The following is a 22,242-nucleotide window of genomic DNA, read 5'->3' as shown; positions in this document are numbered from 1 at the left end:
TATTCAATTACATATTATTAAATCTTCACCTTCTCAGTTCGTTACACCCACTGATAGTTTCCAATTTTCTTCTCCCATGAGAGAAGTTCATTTCAAATCTGATAGGTACCTTTAAATGGTATATTTCACGAAAAACGTTTCTTGTTTTATCCGAATTTTAAATAATTAGTCCGACCCTGGTAGTGGGAATGTTATCCATCCATCCTTCTCTAATCAGACAGTTGGGGCAAAGTCCATTGAGTAGAGCGAGTAAAAGGTAATTCCTTAGTCATACATCGTACCACAAAAGATCTCCTGATCACAATATAATTTTGGACCCAGTTCAATGGGATGATGAAAAGTTGGGAAATCTAGAAGTTATACCAGTAAAATTGACGAAAAAGAACCCCGAAGACCCTATGTCTTTTCTGTTTTCCCAGAAAATTCACAATAGCAACATTATTTATTCATCGTGCAACAGGTAAGGTAAGGAATCTTATCAATTTGAAATTTTACTCCTGATTTCACCAGAAATATCTAGAGCTTTTTCTTGGAAAATAATCTCAATCCACAGAAACGGACATTTTTCTCAATTTTACAGATAAAGATAAACCCCAAAACATGTACCAAACTTTCAAGTCATCAAGCTTCCAAAATAATTCGATAATTTGTGGTACTAATTTTTGATCGTTTCACTGACTTCTACCTACTCTAGGAAATAAAAGTTTATCTCCACCCCCAGCATCGGAGGATAATTCAAGATTCTGACAACCTACATGAATTCAATCTATTGATGATTCATTCAACTTAAAACCTCCAATATACTTTTATTTCAAAACATAAAATTTCCCAATACGCACTTTTCATAATCAACAATTGAACATATAAAATTTCCCATTAATTTCCATCTAATCCAATCCGAAAAAATTGTATGAATTATTTGCTAAAGAACAATATAGCAGTCCTCTTGAAAAAATATGAATCCCAACAAATTGGGTTTGGTTAGGGATGTAGAGAAAAAAAAACAAATACACTGAAGTCTCGTATATTATAAATTGTACAACAGGAGGAAAATTTTGGCTTGCGGAATTTTTAACGATCATATCTCTTATGGCAGCTTCCATAGCGTCTTCCCAGTCTGTAACATTAACTTTTTTGTCTCTCTTCGACGAACCAGTCAACTTTTTAGGCACTGAAACCTGCAAAAAACCTCATCGGACAAGTGGAAAACAGAAATAAAAATCAGCAATAATTGAAACAATTCCCTCTTGAAAAACCACGTCAATTAGAAAGACTTCAAACAATGAAATATTAGTAAATAACTAAATAAACGTTTATTAATCCAAACAGGTCAATCTTTTTCTAAATTTTCTTCAATTTACATAAAATATCTTGGGGAATAAATAAAGGTCTGTCCTAACAATCAGTCAGAGATAGCTGGAATGAATCTCAAGTTTTAGTTTAGTTTTTTTAGCAATGTCCGTTTCTTATTTCCTGAGGAACACGAAAAGATGTTTATCAAAACCGGAAAAACCCTATCAATCTTCCACTTTCAACTTATTCTATAGAAACGGTATAATTAATATATCCCTATTGTGTCTTCGAAAGATTAATTGGCTGAGAAATGGAACTACGTAAGAGACATTTATGCCCTGGAATTTTAACCGCATTCTATTCGGAATGTTATATTTAAAAGCCATCTGCTTTTTATGAGCGAAAAGGGTGGAATTTTTTAACGTAACCAATGCATCATTAAATGCTCTGAGAGCCACTCTACGTTTTAAGCTAATGCGTGGAATGTTTGCAATTTTTTCATCCCACCAGAGAAATTTCGTTCTGCTTTCTTCTCATTATGAATTTATGGTTTGACGGAAAATTCCCTATATTCGATATAATAAAAATCTTGGGTATATATACAGAGGACAAAGAAGTGAGTCTTTGAATTCTCTATTTCTTCTGAAGGTTTAAAATTAACGTGGTTGACAGATATGTTATGAGAAAAATTTTAAAATATAAAGATGAAACTTCTCAAGAGAAATATTTTTCGAGGATCACAAAACAAATATGTACTCACGGCCGTGATAACCTTCATGAAATCTTGCTGAAAAGATAGTACGTCCAATCCAGTCGCATTATCTGCTATTTTCCTGAATTGATCTGCTAAGGGACCCTGTAGAGCTCTAAGCTGTTTCCAGGATTGAGCATATTGTGTTCGTACAAGCTCTATGATAGTCGAAGTTAGAGCCAATCCGATGAGAATGTACAAGGTACACAGAAGCATGTAGGTTGGCTGTTCTGCAAAAGAACTTGGGTACATTTTCACAACAAAGTTGAAATGAAGAATATAGATAAAGTCTCATAAACATAGGACGGCAGACACAGATACAGGGTATAAAAAGTTAGAATTTTTCTCAAGTTTTTCTCTTAGTATCTATAATACACTGAAATTTGGCGTAAATATTATAATTCGATGGTTGACAAATTCTCTAGTAAACTAAATAACGTCTTAAATGTGTTTGGTGCTGCACAGTTCACGCGAAAAATTATTAATTTAAATGGTTTTCCTTACTAGGCACTAAATCTCCAAATCCGATGGTGGTCATTGTTATGAAGCAGAAGTAGAACCCTTCAAAAAACGTCCAGTCTTCTTCCCATTCTACGAAGGCAGCAGCTCCTATGGCGAGGTAAATGAACAAAAAACAAACAGACAAGAAAGCGTAGGAAGTGGTTCTTTGTACAACTAATGCGCACCTGAAAACAATGAGAATTTAATGAAAGAAAGTGTTGATATTCTTGGCGATCCTCCACGAGGAATTCTTATTTTACTTTGTACCTTTTACATTCGAGATTCTCAAATTGCCATCCATAACTTACGATCTCAGATGTTTCTCTAAAACTACACCAAATGACATAGAAAACAAACCCCACGTGAAATAATGTAAAAAATAAGACAGCTTGGTGCAACGTCCATTAAAATTTAATGCTCCATTAAAATTTGATACCGTCTTATTGAAGGCAATAATGAAGGAATAAAATTTAAATAGAGCGTTAAATTTTAACAGACTTTTCTACATCTGTGGGCGTAAGTCGTTTCATTTACAATCAATTCTACTATTTGGAGGATTAAGAAAAGTATACACCACAAAAACTACAATGAAATTAAAAAACGTTATTTCGGTTCACTAAAAAACATTATCGCAATAAGAAACAAAATGGATTTTCAAAGAAAAAGCTATTGACGGCTGTGATTCAACCGTTAATAGCACAGTCTGATTTTTTTTTTAACTCCGATTCATAAATCAAATGCAGATCAATCTTAAACGAACTCACCTAAGTCCATATGGCAGTGGTGGAATATGCTTGACAAAACTGGAAGCAGCATGGGCGAAAAGTTTACCCCAATCTGCGATAACTGTCAAAGTTAAGGGAATCCCAACTAGGGCGAACACGATGCAAAAAATTCGACCCTCTGTTGTCTCAGGGGTTATATTTCCATATCCTGCATTTTGAATGGATTCGATTAAGGGGTTTATTATCTCCCAAACTGATTGCAGAACGAAGAAAAAATTGTGATATACAAAGAATCTTTCAAGTGTACCCCATCTTTTTCGAGATTCTTCTAATGTCAACTTTCAACACTTATATCTCCCAGAAAAATCCTTGTAGATCTAAATGTGATACATATTCCAAAAGAGCAACTCTTCTAGTAATAAATCCCGAAATTTCATCGACCTCAGTGGAACCGTTCGATCTTGACAAATTTTTAAGTGACCTCATATTTTTGAGTTTCATATTTTCAGTTCCAAAATATTTGTATGGAGAGTATGGACAGATAGATACTTATAAAAACCAGTACTAATTCACTTTTATCTACTAAATAGGACTCTCAAACTCTCATTATTCAGATCAATAAATGTTTTTCCACTCAAATTCACGAAATGATAAATAACCTGCGCATTCGCCATTTTGCGACAAGTGTTGAACATCCAACCGTCTGTATAAATTAATGTATTATCGTTCTCGCTGGGAACCGAAAACTATGGAGGACCATCCATACCGAAAACACTTCTATAGCGAGGAATTTCTACACCCTTCACATTCAACTAAGAGAGATGGAGGATGTTTTCTCACCAAGATGAGTCGTGAAATTCGTTGATATATAGGATGACGTATGTTTTCATAAGGAGGACGTGTTCTGAGAAAGAAAAATGTTGATGTGACAGAATATTTTGGGGGAAATGATAATACGAGTTCTGCCTACAAAAGACCTTTTTATTTAGCTCGCCATAGTATGATTTTTCACATGGGATTTGGACTACAATTGATTTCAACTGATTTATTGATTTAAATCCCAATTTTGACAATGATCTAACACTTTTTTAAGAATTTTTTCAACAGAATTTCGGGACACCTGTTTTAAATCCTCGTAATTGCTTATTTTCATAGTATATTTTCTACAAATATTCACTATAACTCATGTCGAACAATTTCTATCCAGTTCTGAAGTCCTTCGACGAAACATAAAATAGAGCAAGACCGAAGAAACACATATTCAATCCAATTCACATAACTTTGCGAAATATGTATCTATATACAAACATCAAACTTTCCCCCACGTCTCGCATATGTTAGAGCGAGAATTTCCACTCAAAATTCATGTTACATTCTGCAACTGTATACGAAATAACATAAATTTCACATCAATTCAATCATCTTCGAAGCGCGTACACAAAAACACCGCAAGGGAACTGACATCGTCAATAAAATAAGAAGAACACCTTTCAGAATTGAATAACTAAGTATGCGTGACAAGAAAGTGAAAGTTTATAGTTTCGAACCTCGGCCTTATCCAAACTGCCCTTCTATAAATAACTGTCTGATAAAAACGTTCGAAATTTTCGGAAGTTCAAATTTCTAAGAGAAAAATTATTGTAGATCTACATGTGCTACATATTCTGAAAGAGCAACTTTTCTTGTGATAAATTTCAAGATATCATTCATTTCGGCACTACCGTTCGGCCTTGAGGAAGTTTTAACTGAAAACTGAACCCAACTTTTTGGGAGGTTTTCGAAGGTCATCTTTAGAGTAATTTATCTTCCAGGAAAATTATCGCAGATCCAAATGTGAAACATATTCTGAAAGAGAAACTCTTCTAGTAATAAATCTGACAATTTCGTCCATTTTGGCACAACCGTTCGATCTTGAGGAAGTTTTAACTGAACCCAACTTTTTGGGAAATTTTCGAAGGTCATTTTTCGAGTCGATTATCTACCAGGAAAATTATCGTAGATCTAAATGCGATACATATTCTGAAAGAGCAACTATTCTAGTAATAAATCTGAGAATTTCATTAATCTCGGCTCAATTGATGAATTTTCAATTTCAAGTGATCTCATCTTTTTTGAAAATTTTTGAAGGTCAACTTTGGACATTCGTATCTCCAAGACAAAGAGTTGTAGAGTTGAGAGTGATACATATTCTGAAAGAGCAACTCTTTTTGAAATAATTCTCGAAATTTCATCGATCCTAATACAGTGGTTTTGTCTTGACAAAGTTTGAAGTAAATCCATCCTTTTGGGAATTTTCTGGAGTAATCTTGGGAGAAAGTATGCAAAAATTCATGCGAGTTCCTAACTCCTATATCGAAATCAAGGGGAAATTCTCAACCTCGACCTTGTCCAAGCTTTCCCGCTATAAATAACTGTCTCATAAAAACCTCCAGTTTGACAAAGCCATCAGAAGTTTAATGCTCTAACTAAGCCAATCGTTTTCTATACTGTCCATACAAGAAAAATGGTTATTGAAGTCTTGTTCGATGCTCCTTCTCCTTTTTTCATTGTGGTTGAAATATGACAGATAACAAATGGTTCTTTATAAAATTTTCTACATGTATAAAGAAGGAGCGAAAGATGACTAGTGCATTTTCCAGTTTTCCTGAAATGAGGAAATGAAAGCGGCGCCATTTTAATTTTATAACGTGAATTTATCCGTCTGGATGCACTGGTCGATTTATCTTTAGCTGAAAGACATTTCTGTGGAAGGAAATATCTTTTTTCTATGAGTGGTTTTACTGGAATCTTAACTTTATATTATTATGATTCGAGATTCGAGATCTACAAGATAGGTTTATAACTCTTCATAGTCTTCATTAAATAAAGATAACATGGTTGGGAGAAAGTGTGGAAAAATTCATGAGTGTTCCTATCTCGAAAGCAAGGGAAAACATCCCCCTCACGTACCTATAGTGGTGAGGACGGTTGAGGAGAAAAAAACAGCCCTCAGGATGGTCCATTTGACGATTTGCTCTTCCGGTCTGATGGACACTCCAGCCTCGAAGGCCCTCCTCAAAACCTCCTCGTAATTTTGCAGCTCCTTCTCGAACGTGGTGAAATTCTCCCCGTTCAAGATGCTCTGTATCAACGTTCGTCTGCTCGTGGATAAAGTAACGTTGAACACGTTTATTTTCTCTAATTCCGCTGGATATTCTAGCCTGCGGAATACCTGAAATGTAAATAGTTGGATCGGGATATGTGGAAATGCTTCGAACATACGTGATAGTTTTATTTCGAGAAGCAAAGTGTGGAAAATGGTTTCAATAATCACAACAAATACTGGCGTAGGTATTCTTCTTGTTCTCGCTCCATCTTATAAACAACGAGAATGTTGAATACGATACAGAGTGTATTCGATTTAGGATTGACGAAAAGGATGATTTCAGATTGAGTGGAAATTTTAGCCAGAAGTTTTATTCATTTTACTGCAATATTATCATAGAGTTTGGAATGAATGCACACATTGTTGGTTAGATGATTGAAAATCTCACAGATAAAGGCTAATGGAGAAAGACCAGATCGTAAGTTGACAATCCCATGCTCTACTTACTCCACGAATGTTAGAGAAGTGGACCATGAAGCCAACACTCTGACACGTTGCCAGCTAAATGAAATTTTGCTCAATCAATATCTGCTACAATATTTCAACACTTTTGTGTTTTTCCTTTTGGGGTGATATTTTTCATGAGTTAATGACTTTTCGAATTCTCTAAAGGCATTGAGGGTTACTTCCAAACAGAAATAAATCGGAAAATTTAGTGTAAAAAAGCCACCGTATTATGGTAGGTTCCAGTGGTTCTTGCAAGGCTAAAAAACACGGGTAACGAATCATATTTGGATCAGAATTTTAGAATGTTACAATTGCGACTTTTGGATTTCCTCCTTTATCGTATAATACGAGGATGTATTGATATCTGGTTAGCCTAGACCTGTTCCATGCATAAAAAAAAATATTGCGTTACTATAGCAACGAACAAAAACTCATTAGAAGTGTCGGTGGAGTTTGAGGTCAAAAAAGTAAATCAGAGTTACGCAATGAATCAAAAGAAAGAAGATGTCCACCGAAATTGTGAAAATCGAAAAATTGGAGTATCGAGCCATCATCAAATACCTGTATTCAAAAGGGTTAAAAGGTAAGCAGATTTACGAAGATATGCTTAATAGCCTTGGTGATCAATGTCCTTCGTATGCGACCGTTAAAAATTGGACTGCAATCTTCAAAAGAGGTAAATTTTCCATTGAAGATGATGACCGATCAGGAAGGCCAGTTTCTGTGTCAGTCCCCGAAAATATCGATGCAGTTCATGACATGATTTTATCAGACCGTCGAATTGGGCTAAAACGGATATCTGAAGCACTGAATATTTCATACGAACGCGTTCATCATATAGTTCACGTCAATTTGGACATGAGAGAAATTGCTGCAAAATGGATCCCCAAATGTTTGAATGTTGACCAAAAGCGTGCAAGGGTAGAAGCATCGCGTTCGATCTGTGCTCGATTTGAAAACGATGTAGAATTCTTGAACCGAATTGTTACCATGGATGAGACTTGGGTACATTTCTAAGATCCAGAAACAAAGCAACAATCGATGGAATGGCGACACTCTGGTTCTCCAAGACCTAAGAAGATTCGTGCCCAAAAATCTGCTGGAGAAGTTCTTGCTTCAGTTTTTTGGGATTGCCATGGAGAAATCATGATAGATTTTTTGGATAAGGATAGAACAAAAACCGGAGATTACTATTCGACATTACTGACTACTCTACGGAAAAAATTAAAGAGAAAAGATGCGGAAAGCTATCCAAAGGTGTTTTGTTTTTGCAGGACAACGCCCCTGTACACAAATCTCATGTAGCCATGCAAAAAATTCGTGATTTAGGGTTTGAATTACTAGAACACCCCCCTAATTCACCAGATTTTGCTCCATCCGACTATCATCTCTTTCCTCAACTGAAAAATGTCGTAAATTTTCTTCCAACGAGGAGGTAATGAAAGCTGTGGAGGTCTGGTTTGCATTAAGGGGAGAATATGTTGGGTAATGAAATATTTTGTCATTGAAATTTTGTTTGGTTCTATAGTAGGCTAAGAATTTTTCAATATATCCTCGTAGTATGAACGATCGCACTCGTAAACGAAAAAATCAATTGAATTTGCATATGTGGCACTCATGATTGAAAGTTTCCTCTGGACCTTATCGCATCCAACGTTTAGCATAAAGGTAGAGATTTTTATAAGCTAATAAATCGTTTCTTTTACGTCCATTTTGCCCAATACCTGTATGCTGGCACGCAGAGGGCGCATTAAAATTACATTTCGCCCAAGATATATTCCGTTTTCGTTTCTTGGAAACATTCCAACCGGAAATCGATGATTGTGGCTTATTTGACCTGCATGGGACCTTGCAAGACATCGAGGATTTGCAAGTTTCAACCCCCAACAGTTCGATTGGGGTTAGTCGAATACCACTTGGTAATTCGTTTCTATCTCAGGATCTCCGAAGACAAGCTATATAAGGGAGAAAGTATTTTTTGTGGGGTAAACGTGTGCGCATCTCTCGGGTTATCTTAAATAGGGGTTTACGTTGTCACCCTTCTTTTGCTGATCACGTTTTTGGTTGTCATTAGGCGTTGTAACTTTGGAGACATGTAGGGCGATATATTTCACTTCAGCCCTTCCTAGGTTATCGACTGAATATTATATAAGAAAGGATCTCAGAGGGAGTAAATTGAAATTTATGATAAGGGATAGACAAGATTTACAATCTATTCGATAATGGTCAAAGAGTGTCAACTTGAAGTTGAAGCAGTAATATTAAAGTATTAAGGAATATGTATACAAGAAGAGAAAATTAAAAAAGAGATCAGAATGTGCTTCATTATCAAATCACAAATTATTAGGGTAGCTATGGGTGAACTAGTGTGGATACGTCGAAAACTACCCTTGAAAAGTATGAAATAATCGTGAAAAACATAGGCGTACCTATACGTTTAATTTACAGCGCTAGTAAATGTATGCAGATGTTTCGAACCACCCCTACATTATGGAAATAGGGTCATTATCCAATTTTCCTTCAACATGCCTTTCCCAGCCATGAAAACCACAGTCGAGAAACAGCAGATAGTTCACCTCAGCATATTGCATAACAGTTTAAATTAATAATTTATATTAATATCGTACACAAAATTTGCACAAACACACGATGCTTCTCAATTTGGCATACAATTTATGTTGTTTATGATTAATTACACTATGAATGAATGGATTCCAGCGATGAATTCTAATTAACATCGTTTAGCTCAGTTAGGATTCTGTTTTCCTCATTAAAATTGTTCGAATCACAACAAGATAATTCTTCGTCTTCGTTTTTTGTTGACTAATATCATTAAGAATGAGTCTTTGATGGTGAGTTTTGGAAAGATCAATATTTTTAATTCAATGGAAATTTACCTGAAAATTTGTCTGTATTATGTTTGAAAAATATTTTGATTCATTTCTGTTTCACGTTAGAGTTTTTGAGAGAGAGTGTAATACAGTTATACAGTGTAATATACAGGGAAACTCTAGAAAAATTAATGACAACATCGATATTACTTTTTCCTTGGAGAATTGAAATTATATAACTTACTCTTCACAAGTTATCTTGTATTCTTTTGAAATTATTATACCTTGAAATATTTTTTCTTTCATGTGGGATCTGCACTATCAAAAACAACCTGTATAGGATATATTTTCGAGATAACATCCACTGATGTCATCTCGGAAAACGAATTGAATCCTCGTTAAATTTACGACATCTGGATCGTATTGAGAAGCAGGAAAATTTAGTTTACATCTTGAGTGAGGAGTGATTTATTCCCTAGCAAATTTACAGCCACTTATCTCAAATGAATCCTACTGAAAGTCGAGCGTTTAATGCGAGAAGATATAAATAATTTCGATATGGGATTTACCTAAACCTACAAGCCTAATTTTGCGTTTTGAGTAGGTATATGATGGTTTTTCTGAGTTGAAATTCAATATTTTTTGGAATTCATCGTGTGGTTTTCCCTCTGAGTCAAAACTTACCATCCCTCCAGCTACTGTGTAGACGGTCAATATGACCAGAAGTCCGATGTGTTGACAGGCAGATTTCAGGTGTAAATTTTTCCAAAAATCTTTCAGTCTTGTTTTCCAATCACGTGGCGTCGTGACTATAACTGACGACTCGGGGACAGGGTGCTGATGGATTTGGTGGTAACTCATTTTCGCAACTTTTCCAGATCATTTACAATCAGAGCGCACTCTTAAATTGGCTGCAGGATGCAGGGATTGCTGTTCAAGATTCAAAATTGAAAAAATCAGTTTATTGCAGTCTTTTTTCTTGAGAAAGGAAGAATTTATCAATTTATAGAAATTTCTTATTATATTTTACACCCCTTGAAGATAGAGATTATGTAAAAATTGTCCAGATATCGTAAGTTTGGTCATCCGCATTAACAATTATAACGTGGATTTATTGGTGACTCTGTATCATGCTGAAACCATTGTATAGGGACAATGTCTTTATACAAGCATGTAGATTTCGAACACCCAAGTTATTTATACAGGGTGAGTCTTTGACTCTTACAAATACACTGCGCAAAAAAATTAACGCACATTCTGAAAATCCCAATTTTAATGAAAGTTAACTCTACATTGACTTTATAACTTATTTTTTATGTTCTCTCGGGAAGGTTTTGAACGAAATAAGACACATTAAATGGAAGAAAAATTCTGGATTTCACCGAATCTTATGTGAAAGAAGAGAAATGAACAATTTTCAAAATACTGAAATGCTGATAAGTGATTTAATACTTGGTATTTCCACCCCTTGCGTTAATTAGAGCTCGGCAACGACGGTTCATACTCAAAATGAGTGATCTTAAAATGTTCTGATCTAATCCTTCCCAGATTTCTCCGAGTTGGATTCCTAAGTCATTAAGAGTAGCTGGATGATTTTCTGAACTTCTCAGCCTTCTATTGAGGTTGTCCCAAACCTGCTCAATCGGATTGGGATCTGGACTTCTTGCTGGCCATTTCATTCGAGAGACTTCAACCTCTTGAAGGTATTCCTGAAGGATGCGAGCACGATGGGGTCTGGCATTATCGTCCATAAAAATGAAATTTTCACCAATGTATGGGGCAAATGGCAAAGATATTCCACCCCATACCATAATCGATCCTCCCCTGAAACCAGTAGTATTCAGGAAATTGTACTGAGCATATCTTCCATGTGGACGTCTGTATACAAGGGAACGTCGATCACAATGGTAGAGGCAGAATCTAGACTCATCTGTAAAAGGAACTCTTTCCCAATCGGCCTCTTCCCAATGGATATGCTCTCTAGCAAAATCCAAACGCGCCCTTCGATGGGCTGGGGTGAGAGCTGGGCCTCTTGCCGCGATACGAGGCCTTAAATCATATTCTCTGAGGCGATTTCTTATTGTCTGAGTGCTAATTTGCACCTCATGAGTTTGCTCAAGCTGAATTTGAAGGAGGCGAGCGGTTGCAAACCGTTGTCTCAACGAAGAAACTCTCAAGTAACGTTCTTGAATGGCAGTGGTTACCCTGTCCTGGTCTTCGGACATTCATACCTGTCTCCCTGAATCGCTGCAACATTCTGGACACACTTGTATGGAAAACTCCAAACCTTTCTGCAATTCTTGTGTATGTCCACCCTTCTTCTATCAAAACTACCGCTTGGGCACATTCCTCTTGGGTCAAATTGCGTGTTTCGCGTTGCATAGCGATCGAGTGTAGGAAATCAAACGAAAGAAAAACTATTGATCACTAGAATTGATCGAGAACAACTGATTTTATAACGGAGCCAATACATTCAAAATCTGATAATATCATCTTTTTTTATTCCTGCTGGGAAAAAAACATCTGTATTGAAGAAAACCATTCAAAGTGGATAACATATGCATGCATAATTCTGATAAAAATAATTATCATTGACAACACCTTCAGTTGTAGAATAAATTTGAGATTTCCATAATGTGCGTTAATTTTTTTGCGCAGTGTATTTCACCTCACCCTGTAAGTATTTTTCCTAAAAGCGGTAACGTAGACACATTTAAAATAGTAGTACCCAAATTTTCAGAACAATCGTATGATTGTTCTCTCCGTAAACGTCTAATAGGCCACCCACAGTGGGACACCCTGTCTATTACTGGAAATTCTAAAGTGAATTAGCCGTTTGATGCCTCGATAAATTACGACAGAGATTCACAGGGATATCGCCTTCAAAGTTCCACGTTTTATTAGCTTGCTTTCGTGTTTGTGACTAGCCATGTAATTTTCTTGCCTTAGCGAACTCTGATTCTGCATTGCAATCGATAGTTGGGCACTTATGCCATGTTTATTCCCGAATGCGGATCGTGTTGCAATTTTTATGTTGGCTCTGATTAGAATCGAAGATTGGCTCAGGGCAGCTCAGTGCCCGATATACGAATGAATTATTCATGTTATTAGGTCTCCAGTGATTCTTTCCTCATTCTACTTACGCGAAGTTGAAAAAGCTGCGAACTCTGCACAAAGTTTTATTATTTCCAAGTTTTCCAAGATTCAACAGGGGATTCTAGGCTCAAAAATAATGCGAGAAGTTCTTAAAACCTACATATTGTTCGTTAATTATGCGAAAATTTATTGGTATCCTACAAGACCTACTATAGCTTCATGCTTCATCCTAACCTAGAGTCGAATTCCTAAAATACTAACAATATTCCTGTGGGAGTTTACACCACAAAACGAATGGGGAAAATACTAAATACTAAATACACTCTAGCCTCGAGAAAATTAATTTTCCCGAATCAATTTTCTCGCAAAATGCTAACGGCTCTAATAACTCTAACTCCAATAACAATAACGCAACATTTCATCAGTCCCCCGCTGGTTTGGAGAGCCGCTATCAGGAAAAATTAGACCATAAGCTTTCATGGATTACTTCTGATCGTTCGTGGGAGATTCTAGCGATGGATATATGGTCTACCTACATCAGCGTTGGCTGGCTGCCAAAGTACCGAAATCGTAAAAGAAAAGTGGATAAGAAATGCTGCACCTATTCAATCCAAACGGAAAATGAGCGTGGTCATAATTTCATGGGAATTTTATCTGTAACGTGAGGATCTCTTTGATATTCGAGAGTTTTGATGCAGTTTTCCCGGTTAAAAATGAACGGATGGAGGAGTACTGTGAAGTAGGCACAGAGAGATCGATTGAATGACTCTCAAAAAGATCTCAGAATGATTCGTTTTCATCTGAAAACAGCCTTGTGTAGAAAATCACCAGAATATTCAATTCAAATTTAATTTTTGTAATATTTGACCTTTAAAATATGACTTATGTATATTCACGTTAAATTCAGATACCTGTACTCTTTATACAGGTTGAATCTTTGACTCGTACAGATATTTTAACAGTAGATTCTTGAGGTCAAAAGAAACACTTTTTTCTCATACCATTTTTTCAGAATCGACTCAGTTTAAAAGAAACAGACTTTACAGACTTTTGTATTCAAAGTACCCAATTTTTTAAATTTCACGAATACTTTTTAAATATTCATTAGATAGCGTCCAACTTAGTTTCAAGAGTTGGGTTCTTTGAATTTTTGGTTTTTTGATGGTACGTAATGGTCATAATGAGAAAACTGGAAGACATGGGTAATATCTTGTGTTCGAAAAAGATTAATCAAATAAATGAAAAACTATTCTCTGAAATTCATTTCCTTCTATAAAACTGTTACAGAGATAGAACTAAAAATAACATTTTTTTAATGGTTTTTCAACAGCCTGTATCTTCTGAACTAAGCCGATTCAGAGAAAATGGCATGGAAAAAGTGTTTCTTTTGATCTCAAGAATCTGTTAAAATATTTGTACGAGTCAAAGACTCATCCTGTATAATTAATTTATTTAAGTGATGCCTTTTGTACGTCCTTGACTTCCCCCGCAAGAAATATACTGAGTGACATAGAAAACAGAGGACACTCTGGTGTTAATCCTCTATACAGGGTGTGTCTTTAAATATCCTCGATGAAAATTAGCAAGGGAAGTATATTTCATTCTCTGAATCACTCATTTGATGAAATAGAATGAAACCTGGTCAGCACCTCTTATAAGAGCCTTTATTCTCCAGAATTGAATGGGAAACCATAAGAGAGTTTCATTTTTCGAAAATCTTTCCTACGAAAACAATTTTTGAAGGAGTCGTTACTTTCAACCCCTAATAATAAAGTTATGGGATAAAAAAATGTTGTAAGCAGCATCTAATTAGGGCGATTTTGAAAAAAAATTATATGAACTTCCCCTGCTAATTTAGATCGAGGAATCATGTCCTTTAGTCCTTCGCATTTATTTACAGACACTCTGTATGATGTCAGCATGATATCCACCTACCTACTACTAAATTTAAGTAGAATAAACTATAGATACCCGTTGATATTTTTTTTTCTTCTCAAAGAACGTTACTTTTAGTGAGAAATGAATAAAGCGCTCAACATAAATTTAAAAAAAGGTTCTTCAAAAAACAAATTTTTGGGATGGCTGAAGGACCCATACAATTTTTTGAAGAGGATGAATCATCCCTTGAGACTGAAACCTCGAGAAATACCTGGTGGTACAAAAAACATTCGTCAGCACCTTCTACCGTCCAGTTTTCGAAAACTCGAAGATATATTCACATCGGAGCGAAAAAATTCGAAACGTTGAGTACACATTTTCAGTTTTCCCGAAAATTATTGTTTTTCCTGTTTTCTGTACCACGAGAACGAGGAATATCGACGTAACATGCCGAAGGACGGACTGGGGTGAAAACGCGTAACTTTATAGCGAGCGCGGATGCTGTCGGGGCTGGACCTGAGCACGACCTAGCCAGGCGTCGCGACGTCGAATGACTGGGGCTCTACGTCTCTATTGGCGTTGGCCGATATACGGAAAATATCGTGCATTCTGAACATTTGCAATGCGATTTATGCGTGCTGAACGTCTAATCCTTTATGGCTAATTTTCGTGGACTTTGTTTCCTCGAATCCTGATTTTTGGAATGGTCATCAAGTCGTAACCGTTCCTGCTCCTTTATTCCATTGGAAAGATTGTTTTTGGGGTATAGAATATTTTTTGAGATTTTAGTCCTTTCAGTAATGAATTCAAACGAAATATCCACATTTTAGAATGCGTTTTTCGGTTCATGAAATACTCAAGGGTAGTTAACTTTGAAATACATCGATGTATTCGATATATCGATATCACTCGTTGCCATCCCTACTTTCGACTATAATAATGTTTTATGATCCTAGTTATAGATATTTATTATTATTATTAGTGTGTTGTGTTGTGATGAGCTCCACATCTTTTATATTTCGATTCTAGATCATCTTCGAACCATCTGTTGTGACCGAACATCCAAGTATTCAATTACACAAACAACTGTTAATAAATGCAAAAACGGGCTCCAATCAACCATTGAACTCAATTCATTCTTGAATTCAATGACAATAACTTAGCTAACCTACTTATCGCGTTTGTAAATTTCGCCGTCAGGTGGCTTGAACATTAACTCTAACCTAACCTAACCTCATTGAACTCTATGGGTTCCCATAGAGTTCAATGCCTAACCTAACCTAACCTAACCTACTTATCGCGTTTGTAAATTTCGCCGTCAGGTGGCTTGAACATTAACTCGAACAGAGTAACTCGGATCGCCATTTACCGAACGTAACTAACTTCATGACTGTGTTCTGTGACCGGGTCATTGAACTCGATGAAAATCTGTGTTCTGTACTCTGACGTTTCTTCCTCGAAATTTTGACATAACATTGTTTATATGCAAAAAGTAAACACTGAGGAACAAATATTCAGTAGATTATAAATATGAGTAAATCTGAAGTAACTGATGAGGGTCAGATCCAACGTTTGCCTGTTAATTCCGAACAGCATATATTCAACGATTGGATAATAAAATACAAGAAATCTCATATATTAAACTCGATATGTACGACCCCAAATACTTGTAAGAATACCACAAGTAATTGCTGTTTGTTGTGCACGTAAGTCGTTTTATACGACAGTAAAATTTGAGGATGCTTAAATAGTTTTGTAGGTACAATAAAACATTGGAATTACCTCACCTTCCTGAAATGGTATTTCCTAATAATATACTCACTCTGATACATCCTTCTGGAGGAAAAATAGAATTCAATACTCTAGACGCTTTGAAATTGGTTTCAAACGGAAGATTACCTATTCAAGTTGCTTGTGCTGAAGCGTGGAAGGAAACAAGGTCCCCTGATAACTTAGGGGAAAAGATCAGACCATTTGATTGGACTTTTTCCACAGATTACAAAGGAACACTTTCAGAAGATATCATAATTGAATCTACTGAAGAAAGAATCGATATTGAAAAACTCAAAGTCAAGGAGAAAATACTCTTTTACCAGGAACTGATGTTATTCGAAGATGAACTACATGATAATGGCATCTCGTCATGTACAATCAAAATAGTGAGGGAACTGAGTAATTCATAATTTCAATTCAGCTGATTTGAATTTCTTTTTTAGAGAGTAATGCCAAGTTGCTTCTTCGTACTTTTAAGATATTTCCTGAGAGTTGATAACGTTATGGTACGAGTTAATGATACTAGATATTACCATGATTTCAACACCAACTACGTTATCAGGGAATATAGTAATAAGGAATGTGCTTTCAACCATGTGAAATTACCCTTAACCTGCTTTGGGGATCCCAATCTTCTGTCACCTTATATGCCTCTAAGAACAGCAGTTTATGAAAAACTTTCCTTTTCTAATGTAAAAAGTGACGAGTGCTCAAGTGATAAATCAATAAATGGAACATAAGAATAGAAATTTGAACATTATTTGATAACAAGCTGTGCTTGCCTGTTTTTCAGGACAAATTTTTCACTTTTCTTTACTTGCATCTCACTTTGCTTTAGTTCACTTCACTCTACTTTGTTCGGCTTTTTTTTTGCTCTGTAATTCGATTGCATTGGTGGAAAAAAGTAAAGAAAATTATGGACACACTCCAATTTAATTTATTAGCATAGATAAATGTCTACAAGTCTGTTTTCTCCTCATCTTTGATGGTTATTCTACTTCTTTTGAGGTAATGGGCTATTTTCTTCTCTAAACTATCTGTAAATATGTAATTTTTTGTTTAATCTTTATCGATATAAGATAAATATTCAACTTACCACATTTTTTTCTTTTCATCACAGGAAGATATTCTTTTGATCTAATTCCTTGAATGAGACTTTCAGATAAGCATTTGATATTGGGTTGTTTTAGTTCCTTGCTTAAATCATTTATCATAGTCCTCATCATATCGGATCTACAATAAGAACTTTTTTTTCAGATATTCAATTCTCAACAATCTACTTACTTTATTGAGTTAAGAGTCCACATTTTTCTCAATTCCTCCACAACTGTGGTCAGATTTTCTTCTTCACAGTACCAGTCAGATTCCAAGATATAGTCCGCAGAATATAAATTCAACGGAATTTCACTAGCCATGTTGTAATCTGGTTTACTGAAAATTTTCATATTTTCATTCAAAAATTATACGTTTCAGTATTTACCAAGGGTTTTTCTCCACATTCAGAAGTTCCTGAATAATTTCTGGTGGTTCCTTATTCTGACCAACTAAGAATAGTATTCCCAGCATACACCTTATTTGATGCCATAAGAATCCTCCACTTTTTATGGTCAGAACAAACATACTATATTCTACATAAAAAAAAACATGTATATATAATAATTTAATATTAATATAATTACCATCTAACGATTGATTGGGGAGTACTGGTTCAATTATAACCTCCACTATGGTCCTTTCAAATTCTACAACACCATTTCCAACGTCCATTTTACATAAATTCCTGAAATCGTGAGTTCCTAAACAATAAGCAGATGCTTTCCGCATGTTCTGAAAATACAGGTGAAATGAATAATCTCCAATATTTCTATAAGTTTTATATACTTCTATATTCAGTTTTCCCATTGGGAAAAAATATTTATATGTCCGACTTTTACAATCAAATCTTGCACTGAATCCTTCAGAAACTGGCCTCCATGCTATACATTGGATTTCTTTTGGCAGCACTCTGTTGAGAACTTGACAGTAATTGATTTCCTCTTCAATTTTGTCCATTTGATCTTCACTCAGTTTACTTCTTACAGTTATAGAAATCACCTGATAGGATAATTAATATAAGTAATCAGATGATCACAAGTAGAATACATCACAAACCTGCCCAAAAGAACTGACGCCTTTGTCTGTTCTACCACACCTATGGTAATTCGAAGAAGCTCTATCTTTAATGAGACAGGTCCTTTCTAATGCTTTGAATAAATGATATTCAATAGTATCATTTGTATTTTCCTGGGTGGCAAAGCCCTGGTAATCCCACCCTAAATAAAAAAATTTCAGCAGGATATGCCTAGTAGAACACCTGTAAATAATGCAAGAATCTAACAGTTACCTGTTGTAATGGTTATTAAAAAATTTACATACTTCGTGAAATCAAAAGGTTTTTGTTTCTTTGGACTAGAGACTTCATTACGATTTAAACTTTTCGATAAAATACTTTTCAGCTGCAAATTATGAGCTTGCAGACTTTTTATCTGAGATATCAGTTGCTGAAATTCAAATAAATCAGTAATGTTTTCTGTTCATACAATGAAATTAATTATTTTTATACCTCTTTTGATAATTCTTCCAAATTCTCACAACTCTTATTCAACTTATTTACTTGAATGCCTCGTATTTTTTCCATTATTGGTTCTCAAGTAATACAAGCAAAAGGAATGTTCAAAAGTTGTAATGTTTTTTTATTCAAACATTTTAAACCACAGATCTACTAATTTCTATGGTTTCAGACTGAAGAGTCATAGACACTCATAGAAGAGATAACATAGCATAGAATTGTCTATCAGTTGTTTTCTCTGTTCAAAGATTTTTGGGCTTAGCAGAGGTTTGATGTTCTTCTGTGTTCTACACTCTGCTGTCTACTCCGCAGGAATCAAAGATTAACCTCTTTGCAGTTTGCAGGAATAGAGTAGAGTAGATCATCTTCCTGCTGTGCTGAGCGAAGAACCAAAGATTAACCTCTTTGCAAGAACACAAAAAAGCTTCGAGCTGCTGCAAGCAATCATATAGGCGTTTTCGGAAACTTACTCAGGGTTACTAACTCGATCCATTGAGGTCACGTGACGGATCTTCTCGGATCACTGACCCGGTTCTAAGTTCACGAACTTATCAGGTTAGGATTTGGAAGTGTCAGTCGTGAGAATAATAAACCAAAACGTCATTCAAATTTATTTTAAACTTTACACATTTTGTTGATGCAGACACAGAGTTTATAAGAAAAAGTCGTAAGAATCTTCTTGCAATCTTGCAGAGAAATGTTATATTCCTATTGGAACTCCGTTTCATGGATGAATATTTATATACGAAACAGAGCCTGTTTACATCATATTACCAGAGACAGTTCTGGGAAATTCATAAAAACTTGAGTGTTTCGTCAATAATAGATCGTTGAAATGTAAAGATCTGGAAGTTTTCTTGGGGATTGGATCATCCTAGAATCTGCAGTTCCCCAGAACCTCAATGAAACAATAACCAAGATTTTACCGGAATTGGGAGGGGCTGCTAGCTTGAGCGTTGTAATTTTCAAGAATAAATAAATAAATAACAAAATATGGGATGATTTTATTCCTAGTCAGTTTTTCTGGGTTCCTGTTCCCAATTAATAATTGGATTTTCTGATGCTTTGCTTGAATTCATTGGCGTTTGCCATATCTTATAATTTGTAGTTCGATCCATATCAATAAATATTTATCGTAATTAGGAGCAAGAAGAAAATTGCAGCTATAGTGGAATTAGCTAATGAAACTACACATTTCACATTGAGCCGAATTCTCTTCTATTTCCATAAATATTGAGAATATGAGTAGAAAGCTTATTCCCGCGTTTTTCAGATACAAAACTAAACTGCAGTGCGCATGCGGTGACTCTAGCGATTCGAACGACCCTGCTTTTGTGTAGGGTTACGGAAAATCAACCCGAGTCAGTGATCGAGGTAGCAGCACCGTACTTTCCGAACACGGGTTAGATGTTCGGGTTAGGTAAACGAACGCAAAGGTTAGGGATCGAATGAACCCGGGTAAGTTTCCGAAAACGCCTATAAAGTAGGTCAATGGGTCTGTTAATGTTCTGTGCAAGCAATGTAAACAGGAACAAGATATGGAAAATATGGTACCTGATATAAATCTTGCCAAATCAATTATGATTGAATAGAAGTGCCATGCAACGTTTTGTGTACCTTATGGATGGCAGAATACATGTAAGAATCCAACCTTGCCATATATAGTTTTTCATTTTATTTCAATTTCAGTTTTTATTCAGATAATTTTACATCTAAAACAAAACTACCCTTTTTTATAAGGATGGAGCCTAACAAACATCAAAAATGTTCATTGCTACCCTTGTTCAATTGTATTTTGGATACCTATTTCACTAAGAAGTACTCAAATGAATTAAAAAAATTAGCACTTTGAATTTTTCCAGAATAATGATTGAATTGATGTGGGAGTTTAACTCAAACAAAGACCTTTAAGATATGGCTGATAAATATCCCCCACTCCTTTCTCATATTTATATAATGTATATATATATATATATATATATGGTTCCTTTTGTTTACCTACTTTATTTCTTTCACTGAACATTGATAAAGTTAATATAGAGAATTCTATGAGAAAAATGACTTCAAAGTGTGAGGATATAGCAAATAATGAAGGTGAAATGAAATTTTATTCACTTCTTGAGTACACCTTGTATTTATCAACTCTTTTCTATCTTTCAGTAAGGTAGAGGAGTATGATGAAATAAAATGTATCAAACAAGGAAAATGAAGAGAAGAAATTGAAAAATTTTTGATGAATTGTGTACCCTCTATTCAGTTTTCAAAGAATTTAGTAATTTTTCTGAAAAAATACTAATGTTCAAATACTTATTTCAGAAGAAAGAGAAACCAGACTTGAGGGGGCTACTATTTTGGAGAGAAATAAATATGAAGCAAAACTAAGAAAGGTAATTCAGCAACGTAAAGAAGCAGAGGAAAGAGAAATACAAAGAAAATTGGAGTTACTTCGTATAAAAGAAGAGAGAGCTAAATCGGTTCTAAAACAAAAGGAAGAAAGGCTGAGGTTGCTGAAAGAAGAGAAGTACAGGTAATTGGTTTAGATACAACTTTCGATCAGCTTTGGTTGAACAGTATTATTTCATAGGCGGAGATTATTGGTCAAGGCAAGAACCGAACAAAGGAAGAAAGAAGAAGAGGCAGCAAAGGTAGCTTTACAGAAAAAAATTGAGCAAAAAAATAATATCAAGGCTGGAGAATCATTTCAAAAATCTTGGTTTTCTTTTCCTGTATACTTGACCCGACAAGAACCATCCTTTCCACCTGTTGAATATGATCTCAATGGAGACGATTACGATTTAGATGATGATGGTTATAAGAAAAAGAAGGAAATTCCTGATTGGATGTTGGGTAAGATCACCCTGTACGATAAAAAAATTTGTCATCAAGTAATAACTTTTTTTCTAGCATCAAATGTTTCCAAACAGGATAGCATCCAGAATAACTTAGGATTCAGGATAACGAATTCTCTCTTCTTCTGTAGAGGTCAGGATGTTGACTTGAGAGAATTATTCAAAAAAATTAATCCAAAATTATTGAAGAGAACAGAAAGTGCTACATGGGAAAATCCTGAACATTTTTCTGACTGACGAAGGTTCTAATCCATTCCCTACTATTGTAGCATTATGAAGCTTTAAAAATTCCAAATGATTTATTTTTATATACAGTAAATGAATATTTTTAAGAATGATCCTTTT

The 22,242-nt window shown here is 35.2% G+C and overlaps 4 protein-coding genes across 5 annotated transcripts; 2 read left to right on the top strand and 2 right to left on the bottom strand.

The window, feature by feature from the left end:
• Positions 1–887: 887 nt before the first annotated feature.
• LOC123310434 (TWiK family of potassium channels protein 9) lies at positions 888–15,615 on the bottom strand. The gene is made up of 7 exons (XM_044893901.1): positions 14,939–15,615; positions 10,378–10,623; positions 6,220–6,481; positions 3,310–3,478; positions 2,549–2,730; positions 2,054–2,274; positions 888–1,178 (listed from the first exon to the last, which is right to left on the bottom strand). The coding sequence occupies exons 2-7, from the start codon at positions 10,552–10,554 to the stop codon at positions 888–890; spliced, it is 1,302 nt and encodes a 433-aa protein (XP_044749836.1). The 5' UTR covers positions 10,555–10,623; positions 14,939–15,615.
• Positions 15,616–16,101: 486 nt separating this feature from the next.
• LOC123310134 (TIP41-like protein) lies at positions 16,102–17,189 on the top strand. The gene is made up of 3 exons (XM_044893531.1): positions 16,102–16,373; positions 16,427–16,826; positions 16,884–17,189. The coding sequence occupies exons 1-3, from the start codon at positions 16,198–16,200 to the stop codon at positions 17,178–17,180; spliced, it is 873 nt and encodes a 290-aa protein (XP_044749466.1). The 5' UTR covers positions 16,102–16,197; the 3' UTR covers positions 17,181–17,189.
• A 165-nt stretch (positions 17,190–17,354) lies between these two features.
• On the bottom strand, positions 17,355–19,212 carry LOC123310133 (tRNA pseudouridine(38/39) synthase). Of its 2 annotated transcripts, XM_044893530.1 has the most exons (9): positions 19,043–19,209; positions 18,856–18,980; positions 18,592–18,793; positions 18,322–18,534; positions 18,120–18,267; positions 17,921–18,068; positions 17,725–17,871; positions 17,537–17,673; positions 17,355–17,477 (listed from the first exon to the last, which is right to left on the bottom strand). In XM_044893530.1, the coding sequence occupies exons 1-9, from the start codon at positions 19,115–19,117 to the stop codon at positions 17,398–17,400; spliced, it is 1,275 nt and encodes a 424-aa protein (XP_044749465.1). In that variant the 5' UTR covers positions 19,118–19,209; the 3' UTR covers positions 17,355–17,397. The 2 variants fall into 2 exon arrangements, with proteins under 2 accessions (XP_044749465.1, XP_044749464.1); XM_044893529.1 differs by having other exon boundaries at positions 17,921–18,267; positions 19,043–19,212.
• A 1,818-nt stretch (positions 19,213–21,030) lies between these two features.
• On the top strand, positions 21,031–22,235 carry LOC123310136 (inner centromere protein-like). Its single transcript, XM_044893536.1, has 4 exons — positions 21,031–21,142; positions 21,365–21,575; positions 21,633–21,895; positions 21,953–22,235. The coding sequence occupies exons 1-4, from the start codon at positions 21,097–21,099 to the stop codon at positions 22,132–22,134; spliced, it is 702 nt and encodes a 233-aa protein (XP_044749471.1). The 5' UTR covers positions 21,031–21,096; the 3' UTR covers positions 22,135–22,235.
• Positions 22,236–22,242: the final 7 nt, after the last annotated feature.

Source organism: Coccinella septempunctata, chromosome 3 (assembly GCF_907165205.1).
Source record: "Coccinella septempunctata chromosome 3, icCocSept1.1, whole genome shotgun sequence".
Classification (NCBI taxonomy): domain Eukaryota; kingdom Metazoa; phylum Arthropoda; class Insecta; order Coleoptera; family Coccinellidae; genus Coccinella; species Coccinella septempunctata.
Note: the sequence above shows the minus strand (reverse complement) of the source record. Positions and strands in the feature narration are given on the sequence as shown.